Below are 11622 nucleotides of genomic sequence, written 5' to 3'. Positions count from 1 at the left end.
GCTGTGCTATTTGGGATCTTGTTTTTAATTTGCCAAATAAAATTCAGCAAAGGATAAGTTGTCAAACATAAAAAAAAAAAAAAACATGTCAAGAACCAAAAAGAATAAAAGAGAGAAACTAATTAAACCTAAACCCTTATCAATGCCTGAAAGTTTTTCAGAGGCTGCAGGTCTGTCCATTGTTCAATTTTATTGACATAAAACTCAATATATTGTCATGATTCAAGAAACATCTTACTTGACTATTGATACTGGAGCAAAAAAGATGTAGCTTTTTTCCAAAGAAAACCATGTGTCAGTATATGCTACAGTAAAACATTAATTCGGAGGATGTGTGTATATTTGAAGAGCCAAAGACACTGGAGGGCATATTCATTTTTACAACATAGAAAAGCATGATTTCTTAGCGTTTTCAAAAAAAAGCTAGTGTTTTTTGCTCTTTGTAATCCTAAAGTAACTGGGGTAACCTGCTCCCTTGAACTGTGGATCATTATTGAGAGCTCTCTGTTTACATGCTCCCCCCGCTAGCGTAATACCTCACACAACCCCAACCAAGCATTACTGTTGCAACAAAAATGGTGAGCAGTATTGAAACTATCCAGCCGTACAACTTTGAGCCCAATACAAGCTCAGAAGAGGAAAACCAAGACGGATCAAATTACTAGTGGATGCATCAGAATAGAGCGGAACAGGGAGCTTGGTGACCTTTTCTGTGAATTTTCCATAACACAAATAAGCTATATTTGTAAAAAAATGTTTTTGTCTGCCCCTGATTCACAGCAATTTGAATGAAAAAAAAAACTCAAATGCAATTCAGAGCTTAATTTTCTTTTTTTTATATCTCCATCATCAGATAAAATAATGTTAGAAACCAGAAGCATGAATCTGTTTTAAGCTCAAGTTACAACAAATTGAGGAAGATAGTTGACGACTTTTATACAGTGGTGGACAAAATTGTTGGTAGCCCTCAGTTAGAGAAAGAAGGTCCACAATGCTCACTGAAATGACTTGAAACGTTCAAAAGTAACAAATTAAAATTTACTGAAAATTAAATCGTCAAAATCAGCCATTACTTTTGAGTTGTTGATTAGCAGAATAAAAACAAACAAATGAAATGGGGCAGGACAAAAATGATGGTACCTCCATAAAAGACTGAGAACTAATTGTCCAGGGGGTCATGATGAACTCAGGTTCGTCCTTTAATTGACATCACAGCTGTTTTCAAACCCACAATCAGTCAGTCTGCCTATTTAAAGGGAGACAGATAGTCATGTTGCTGTTTGGTGAAAAGGTGTGTACCACACTGAACATGGACAACAGAAAGCCAAGGAGAGAATTGTCCCAGGACATTAGAAACAAAACTATAGACAAACATTGTAAAGGTAAAGGCTATAAAACCATCTCTAAGCAGCTTGAAGTTCCTGTGACGACAGTGGCACATATTATTCAGAAGTTTAAGACCCACGGGACAGTAGCCAACCTCCCTGGATGTGGCCGGAAGAGGAAAAATGATGACAAATTGAGGAGACGGATAGTTGGAACTGTATCCAAAGAGCCCAGAACAACCTCCAAAGACATTAAAGGTGAACTCCTAGATCAAGGTACATCAGTGTCAGATTGTTTGAGCCAGAGTGGACTTCATGGGAGACGACCAAGGAGGACACCACTGTTGAAAGGAAATCAGAAAAAAGCCTGACTGGAATTTGCAAAAAGGCAAGTTGACAAGCCACAAAGCTTCTGGGAAAATGATGAGACAAAACTGGAGCTTTTTGATAAGAAACATCAGCTCTATGTTGGTAGACTCAAAAATGAAGCATCCAACCAAAAGAACACTGTCCCAACTGTGAAACATGGAGGAGGCTCAGTTCTGTTTTGGGGCTGCTTTGCTGCATCGGCCACAGGGTGTCTCGAAGTTGTTAAGGTCAAATGAAATCTCCAGATTATCAAGGCATTCTGGATAAAAATGTGCTGCCTAGTGTCAGAAAGCTTGGTCTCAGTGGCAGGTCATGGGTCTTCCAACAGGACAACGATCCAAAAACCCCCAAGAATGGCTCAGAGAAAAGCGTTATTCTGAAGTGGCGTCTATGAGCCCAGATCTGGGGCTATAACTGATGGTGGGTACACTGGGTTTAGTAATGGATTTGGTTTAAGGCGTGAGGGTGAGAATTTAATTTATAAGGTTTTTACTGCTTCTCACTGCCCCTTTTTTTTTTTTTTTTTTTTTTTTTTTATAAAAGCGTTGTCGAACTTTCCTTTAGACTTTAAGGATATGTCATTGTAAAAGACCCATTTTAATTGTTTTCTCATAGTTTTTTAACATTTCCTTTGATTGAAAATGCCTTTAAATTGAAAAAGAAGTATGTTGAAGATGTAAAAGAAAATGATAAGCAGTGTTAATGTTTGTAAAGTGTATTTTGTTTTTGAAGACTTTTATTGTGAAGGTTCCACCTACTTCCACCTTTTCTCTGAAGTGTGTCAGTTCAACAGAAACAAAAAAAAACAGTTAACAGCTGACGCTATGGCAACAAATGAAAAAGACAAAAAACGGAAGGATAACTGTGTAAAGCAGTAATTTGTTTTTGGCATCTAGCTGGAAGGCGAACAGGTATGATTTTTGGTTATGTTTACTGTACACATTCTGTGATTATTTTCAATTTGTTTTGTATAAAATAACAAAATATGTTTCTGTTCAAAGTTATCCAAAATTCTATTGCTACTAGCTGATGTAAAGAATGATTGTATATCAAAAAGGAATTATTGTAAGTTGGTTGTTATGCTTTTCTTCAGCTCTTACGGTGTGACTATGACTGTGGAGTAAATAAATGGGTTGGAAACCCCATCATAGTCCATCAGTTACTATCATTGAGTCCATCGTCTGCATCAAGTCCGGCTGGAATGCTACAGTCATAATTAAAATATCATTAGACACAGACTTTGTTCAGTGTAACCCCTTGTGCTATCCTAGGCACTTTAACATTGGGAGTTGGGTCATCTAGACCCACTAGACAGTGCTCTGAACCTTTTTTCTTCAATGATTTGTGATCTTCACTGGTGTCCATGGATTACATGAAATCTTTCCACCTTTATCCACCTTTGTCATGGTAGGGAGAACATGTCAATGTAAGGGTGGGGTCATCTAAGATAGCACAAGGGTTATTAGTGAACGTATAGACCTTTACATTTCCACTAATAACTAATACACCAGATGCATCTGCAATTTCAATTTGGGAAGCATGTAAAGCATTTCTGAGAGGGGAAATAATATCATACAGTGCCTATAAAAATAAGATTGCCTCACAAAGGAGCCGTGATCTTTATTCTGTCATATCGGAACTGCAAAATAAGTGTGCAGAATCCCCCAGTGTTGATCTATCTAAGGAATTGCTTATAAAAAAGGCAGAATTTGACTCGATGGCCACCGACGAGGCAGTGCAAATAATACTCAGGTCCCGTTATAGCTATTATGAATTTGGGAATAAGCCTAATAAAATACTCTCACACCAGATTAGACAGTCAACAGCAGCTCAAAATATTACCGAACTCTCTACCTCTGATGGACTCACACTTAATCCTCAAACTATCAATGACACATTTAGGGATTTTTATTCTGCTCTATACACCTCTGAATGTTTTCCTGATGAGAAACGTAACGAAGATTTTTTTTCACATCTTAATATTCCGACAGTTGAAGCAGATGTAGCTGCTCAATTGGATAAGCCTTTCACTGCTGAAGAACTAAAGAACGCTGTCATGTCTATGCAGAGTGGAAAAAGCCCCGGACCGGATGGGTTCCCATCTGAATTTTTTAAGGTTTTTTGGGATAAATTATCCCCTCTATTGCTAAACATGTTACAGGCTTCAGCTGAGATTGGTGGTGGTCATCTCTATGGATGCTGAAAAGGCCTTTGATCGGGTTGAGTGGCCTTACTTGTTTTATACTCTGAGACGCTTTGGCTTTAAATTCCTGTCATGGATCAAACTACTGTACACATCACCTATGGCACGTGTTCGCACTAATAACGACTACTCAGAATACTTCCCCTTGGGCCGTGGAACTAGACAGGGCTGTCCTCTTTCTCCTCTTTTATTTGCGCTAGCCATTGAACCGCTTGCGGCGGCCATTAGAACTAGCTCTATGTACGGTATCTTGAGGGGCGGTGTAGATCATAAAGTAGCCTTATATGCAGATGACCTTTTATTATTTATTTCAGACCCAACTGTCTCCATGCCACCAGTTTTAGCTCTGCTGAGGGAGTTTGGTCAGATCTCTGGCTACAAATTAAACCTAAATAAAAGTGAACTTTTTCCTATCAATCCGGAGGCCCTCAGACTTACCTCTGTCTCTCTGTCATTAAGTATCTAGGCATTCAAGTGACTAAGGAATTTTCTGATCTTTTCAAAACCAACTTTATCCCATTGCTGGATCAAGTTAATTGTGACTTACAGCGCTGGTCTATGCTGCCGTTATCTTTTGCAGGTAGAATAAGCTGCATTAAAATGAATGTGCTGCCTAAATTCCTTTATCTTTTTCAATGCCTACCAGTATTTATTCCAAATCAATTTTTCAGGTCCCTTGACAATTCTATTGCTCAATTTCTATGGGAAAAAAAGCCTCCAAGGATGAGAAAAACCATATTACAGAAAAGCAAAGACAATGGTGGCCTCTCCCTACCAACCTTTTATTTTATTATTGGGCTGCAAATATCCGAACAATATTATTTTGGTGTCATAGTCACATTGTAAAGCCAGTCTGGTTACTAATAGAGGAATCATCTTGTACTCTTGCCTCTGCTACTTTATTCTCTCTTCTGTGTCTGCCTCTTAAATTATCTCTCACATCTTATACCGATAACATCATAGTTAAGCATTGTTTAAAGATATGGACTCAACTCAAACAGCACCTTGGAATTCAAATAATCTCTCTCATGTCCCCACTCCATCTTAACCCTTTGTTTCCTCCATCATCTACTGAGAAGACTTTTGCCCTGTGGAGAAGTCGTGGCTTAGTTTCAGTAAAAGACTTTTACATAGATGGAACTTTAGCTTCGTTTGAGTTGTTAGCTAAAAACTTTAATCTGCCTAACACTCATTTCTTTAGGTATCTGCAGGCTCGTAATTTTGTCTGTCATTTCCCTGACCCTTCCAGTGCCCCAACAGCCACCATGATTGACACTCTCATGGGGATCAACCCCTCTCTGAAGGGTACAATATCAAAAATTTATAACCTTTTACTATCCACCCTTGATTCGTCATCTGACCATCTATGTGTGGCTTGGTCAGAAGAGCTTCATAAAGACATAAATGATGATCAGTGGAGATCTGCGCTTGGGCGAATTCACTCCTCATCAATATGCGCCCGGCACGGTATCATTCAATGTAAAGCGGTTCATATAGCTCATTGGTCTAGAAGCAGACTTGCCAGAGTTTTTCCAGGTACTGATCCTAACTGTGTAAAATGTAATCTAGGCCCTGCAAATCTCACTCATATGTTTTTGACATGCCCGTCGCTTTCTGACTTCTGGGACTCTGTATTTGACTCTTTATCTTCTGTCTGTAACGTCAAAGTACACCGATCCCCAATGACAGCTCTTTTTGGTATACTTCCGGACAATCACTCTCTCCCTCCTTGGTTAGAGGACCTTATTGCCTTTCTGAAACTACTTGCCCGTCGGACTATCCTGATGCACTGGAAAGATCTTCGCGTGGAGCTAAATTAAAAGTTTTACCTTCGTAACACTTGTGATTATCCTTCACTGATTATTAAAATGTTCCTCAGACAAAGCAGAGCTCCATACTGTCTTAAAAGTTTATATTTTTGCTTTAGAGAAAAAAACATTACATAGTGAAATAAAGGTTCTCAGAGTCATAAAGCTATTGAACATCATCACAACTAAAGACTCTTGAGAAAAAAAATACAATTACCTCTGAAGGTAAAGGCTGTTCAGGACAGACTTAATACATTACATCGTTACATTTTTCTAATGAATGTTTGGAAACATCAAATATTATGTCAGTAATATGATTTCCCCCTGGAAAGTTAGTTTTTAAATCTGGTTGACTGCAGACCTCAAAAGGCACGTCTGATGTAATATTTGAAGTTTTTCATTAATTACGCACTCCAAACCATAAATATTGAAGTTCCAACACCAATATTTTAAACTTTGTTTTCCTTACTTTTAGAATTTTTTTTTTGTTAAAGGGATTTCTAGACCGGTCGGGAACCTTTTTGGCCAAGAGAGCCATAAACGCCACATATTTTTAAATGTAATTTTGAAAGAGCCATACAATAATGTAGTGTCCATTTCCCACACTGAGGCACGGAGACTTAACCTCTTTTAAGGTTCTTTATTCTGGGTACTGCAGACCGCAACAAACGCCGTACAATTAATTCAGCAACTCCTGAATCTCTCCCGCTGAGACGAGAGCGCTTCTCCCAACTTTATATTTACCTGCTCCCGCTCCAGCCCTCCCATTTCCCTTATTAGGCCCATAGCTGAACCCCATTGGTCCAAATTACCTAACAACAGGCTGAGTGACAGAACTGAGGGCCAATGGGATCTCTGCTTGATGCGTTTAATGAACTCTAGAACCTTTAACGCGGCCCAACAGCCATCCAACTCAGTCCGCAACAATATGTTTAAAACTAAATATACAAGTGAATGTGTGCATTTGATTTAATTTCAACATTTTTAAAGTACAATAAGTCTGCGGATTCTTTTTAATAACATCGTTATGCTGTTGCTGATAAATGTTGAGTATTTCTCGTAGTAGTTTTGCTGATGGTCTAGTCTGGTTGATACTTGGTGAGTTTCTGCTTCACGCAGGCGTTGAGACTTTAAACGTGATCGTAGGTCTGAATGTTCTTTAGATGTGAGACAGACTGATAACATGCAGACATGGAGCCAAACACACACTCACGCTGCAGTGAGTGACGGGCAGGGGGTTTTACGTTTTTACAATCCCTGCGCGGTTCACCTTACTGGCCGTGCCCACACACACACCCCCACCCTCTGCTTTCTTCCTCACACATCCCGTCCCCGCAACTGCACACTCTTTCTCAGAGACGGGAGCGTGCAGTTTTAGGCACGTCACTTCACAGGTTTCCGGCTGGTATAAACTCTGTGAAATAATAGATAATAGTAACTGATAGTCCTGGCGCAGATTTTGTTCTCCAAGCCCCGCTACTACTGCGCGCCTCTGGCATCGCATCGCGCCAGACAAGGACTGGTCTAATAAAATAAAAAAATAAAAAAGTATAATTAAAGATTTGTCTGCGAGCCACACGTGACCATCAAAAGAGCCATATATGGCTCGCGAGCCATAGGTTCCCGACCCCTGCACTAGACAGTGCGCTAAACCTTTTTTCTTCAATGATTTGTGATCTTCACTGGTATCCATGGATTACATGAAATCCTCTCCACCTTTATTCACCTTTGTCCTGGTAGGGATAACACGTCAATGTAAGGATCGGGTCATCTGGACCCCATAATATAGCGCAAGGGTTATGATTTAACAAAAACACCACCCAGCGAGTGATAAACTTCTTCATTTGACAGTCTGTAAGTTACATTCAGTTGACAATTTTTGAACAAGGGTACTTTTGTTAATTTTTGTTTATAAAATAGCTGTTTGGAAGCAAATCATTGTACCAGAAATGAGAGTTTAAAATCAAACGATTCCAGCAGTTTAGATAGAGTGTTAAAATAATCACACAGAGTCTCCATTTAGTGCTGACAGTCATGCTTTAATAGATCAATAAGTGGAGAAAACATATGGAGGATGCAAAAAAAATGGCTACAATTCTAACTAACAAACCTGAAGTGAGAGGCGACTAACACGGTCACATTTAACTTCTTTCTCCTTCCAGGAGTTGGATTCACCTGGAGAACATTTTCTCTTGTGCGTCTACCTCACCTGACAGGTATGTTTCTACAAACTAACACACAAACACGCTGCACACCTCCAAGTTGAAGCTCTGCCTCTGCAAACAAGCACCTGCAGGACTCCTTCTATTGGCCAGGTTGATGGAAAAACTCAAGAGCCCCACATAATGGTCATTTGCCAGAAGCAGAGCACAAAACAAACAAAAAAACTTCTGCTCAGGCAGTGCAGGCCGCTCGCACTGTGAACTTGTCATCAAAATGGCAGTATGACGTAATCGGTTGCAGCATGAGGTCCAGTTGTCCTGCTTGCATGAGGGTAGATGCAAACAGCACTCAGGATCTCATGCTCCTGTTCCAACACTATTACACTGCTCTTTTCTCCCCCGGCAGTGTCATCATAGTTTCATTTCTGGTTTAGAACATCAACAGGGAGCCTCTCTACCTGTTGAGGCAATCTTAAGACTTCAACTTATCGTTGAGGCACAGAGTTTAGTTTCCCAGTTTACCAGGGTATTCGTTCATGTTAAAACTTTCTCCTGCTAAACTACACTTAGTTTCATTTGTTTCAGTTAATAATACTGTCATAAATAACAACTCATACATTTTCCCATAACCGGTCACTTCGGCTATATACATTATGTACATGTCACAGAAAAGACGTTCAAACATCTTAAGTCATAGTTATCCAATATGGCACATTTAACAAATTTATAGACTTAAGTCTAGTTTGGCATAAATGAATGTCACGTTTGTTATAAAAATAGTTCATATTTACAAGAATAATCCAGATCTTTTATCAAGTGGATGATTTTGTTTAGTTAATAAATAAAAAGGCACAGAAGACGGGAAAAAGGACATTGGCGTATTGTTTTTGTTCTTTACCCTGATCGAATGCTTATGTGAACAGTTGCTGTGTCAGATCCAAGCTCGTTGGACAGCTTGAGTGTGTACGCTCCGGCATCTTCCTCCCTCACTCCAGTGATGATAAGGGTGGTTAGGTCCTCTGTTGTTTCAATGTGGAATCGGCCTCCAGGCGTCACCTCTATGGTTTTGCCGCCACGAGACCATGTAATCTGTTTCGCGTCACCGGAAAAGGCACAAGCAACGGTGAGGACCTTGCCTGGCTCGATACTGATGTCCTCTGGAAGAGCTTCTATCCTTGGAGCACAACCTGGAATTGACAGGATACTTTCTGAGTGCACTAAAGACACTTTTTAATGATTTTAACAAAACAATCCGGTAAAGAAACAGCCGGTGGCAAAACAAATTAGTGTTCTGATGTAAAGATTTTCCAGTAGGCTGGTTACAACAAGCATAATTGAATTTGGGACACAGAATGCATTTTGGCATTCACTCAAAGGGAAAATGTACTTTAGGGTGTATTCAGACTGGAAAAGTCTGTCAAGTCAAAGTCAAACCGAGTCCGCGTAACCCTTGTGCTCTCCTAGGCACTTTAACATTGGGAGTGGGGTCATCTAAACCCACTAGACAGTGCACTGAACCTTTTTTCTTCAATGATTTGTGATCTTCACTGGTGTCCATGGATTACATGAAATCTTACCACCTTTATCCACCTTTGTCATGGTAGGGAGAACACGTCAATGTAAGGGTGGGGTCATCTAAGATAGCACAAGGGTTAATTTGGTCTGGATCAAGTCCTGGGGCCTCATTTATAAAGGTTGCGTACGCACAAAAGAAGGCGTACGCCACTCTCTACGCAATAGTTGAGATTTATAAAAAGCAAACTTGACGGGAAAATGTGCGGTCCTTCACGCAAGCTCTGACCCAGGCGTACGCACAAAAACGGATGAAATGAGAAACGGCGACACCGTTGGCAGATGGAAGAAACACGTGAAAGTGAAAATGACAATACTGCCTCTCAGAAATAACATGAAGACTTCACAAAGCAAGTCTTACAATTAACAGCTACACGAACACCCGTTTGATCGATCAGCAGCGAAACAAAAAAAAAAAATCAAACGAAAATTACAACAGAAATTTAAATGAACACTTATTTGCAAAAAGAAAAGTGAAATATGTTCTGCAATATTGGCAGATATTGGCAATTCATCCTCATAAATAATATAGTTAACAGAACGAAATAATTTACAAAACTGATTAGCCGCGTTTATAATGTGTCCGTCTGGCGGAGCAGATATAGGTGCAATTAGATAGATAGATGGATAGATAGAGAGAGATGCATTAATTGTCCACTGGGGAAAGTTGTTTTCATATTAAAACATTTCTTCATAAGGTACGGAATTATGGTATTCATGCATATGCCTTTAGTATGTTTTATTTTTGATAAAACAATGTATGGCGTATGTCTCAACCATTCAGAGAGCAACAAGAAATTACATTTGCGATGAACAATTTCCCATTTCCACGTCGATTTTTACAGACATCTGTAGCTTGTCAGATGTAATTAAATGGATTGAAATAAAATGCCCCATCACAATGCGTAATGACGCACAATGGCTGATCTTGCGCTCTTAGAAGATGTGGCAAATGGAAGAATTCGGAGTGAACGCATCTTTAGACAGCAAGAAGACGTGCTGGCAAACGAGGACGAGTGGCTTATGAGCCGGTTCCGACTTCCTCCAGCCGTCCTGTTGGAGCTTTTGGGGGGGTGTCACCCGGTGCATCTGGCGCGTCGTGTCCCCCTGCGCGTCAGTCACCACTCCACTTAAGGGATTCCCCAATTATTGCCGCCAGTCTGTCATCAAGAGGGGTCAGCTCCGGTGTCCCCCCAAGCGCCAGACGTTTTTTTGCCTCGACTTTAATGTCCGACCATTTCTTTTTTATTTCGGCCACGGTCCGAGGTTGTGAGGCTACAGCATTTACGGCGTCTGCCACCGTTTGCCACTCACGTGCCTTTTTGGCATTAGTAATGCCCACACGGTGCCCTCCAAACAACATTTTCTCCTCTTTCCCACCTCGCCAATGATAACTTCTACCTCACATTGAGTGAAGTTACGTTTTTTTTCATTTCCTCTCTGTGTTTGCCATGGTTTCGCAATCAATGAATATTCATTTGTGGGCGTTTCACGGACTATTTATGGGCAACTATGGGCGTGTCATGAAGCCGCGAAAGCTGCGCTGCATTTAGAATTGGTTGTGATTTATAAAGGGAAAGATGCGTAGGATGTGCGTGCGCACGGTTTTATAAATCCGAATATTTCTGTGCGTACGCACGTCCTATGTTTCATCCGTACGCCACTTCTGACGCAAATCCTACGCAAAGTTTTATAAATGAGGCCCCAGAACCTTACGCTTAGTTTGTATTCAGACTCCCTTCAACCGGACATTTCTATTTCGAACCAAAGCTTGTAAACAAAATCATGTGACTGAAGATGTCTTCAGTCATTGGCCAGAAATTACGAGGGTGGGGCAAAGTAATGAGAGAAAGAGTAATTGAAGTCCTACTCTTTGCGATCGTTGTCGGGATAATTCACTTATTCCAGCTTTATATTTCACCGACCAATATTGAACGTCTGTATAGATGTGAGGTACAACACTTTTTACTTGCTGCTTTGGTACGACGGTGGCATACTGCAAGGCGGTTGCTGAGTAGATGAAGACTAAAAAGGTACTGATAAGTGTTTATGACACACAGATTATCGGGAAACAGTGAGACAAGCAATGTATATCACGTTAAACGTTGTTTTATTGAGCTTGCATTCATTTGACAACATTTTTATAGGTTGCTGCCACTCATTGTTTCTCCACGTTTGCCCAT

General features: G+C 40.2%; 1 protein-coding gene across 20 annotated transcripts in view; it reads right to left on the bottom strand.

Moving 5' to 3' along the window:
• Window positions 1-7723: 7723 nt before the first annotated feature.
• LOC101168333 (titin) overlaps window positions 7724-11622 on the bottom strand; it is a 198335-nt gene continuing 194436 nt past the window's right edge. For all 20 annotated transcript variants that reach the window (XM_023950682.1, XM_023950697.1, XM_023950696.1 and 17 more), the window contains one exon: window positions 7724-9054. In XM_023950682.1, the coding sequence (XP_023806450.1) occupies window positions 8762-9054 (293 nt within the window). In that variant the 3' untranslated portion in view covers window positions 7724-8761. The remainder of the gene's footprint in view (window positions 9055-11622) is intronic.

The sequence above is a fragment of the Oryzias latipes genome, chromosome 21 (genome assembly GCF_002234675.1).
Source record: "Oryzias latipes chromosome 21, ASM223467v1".
Classification (NCBI taxonomy): Eukaryota; Metazoa; Chordata; class Actinopteri; order Beloniformes; family Adrianichthyidae; genus Oryzias; species Oryzias latipes.
This window is presented reverse-complemented; position numbering and strand designations above follow the sequence as displayed.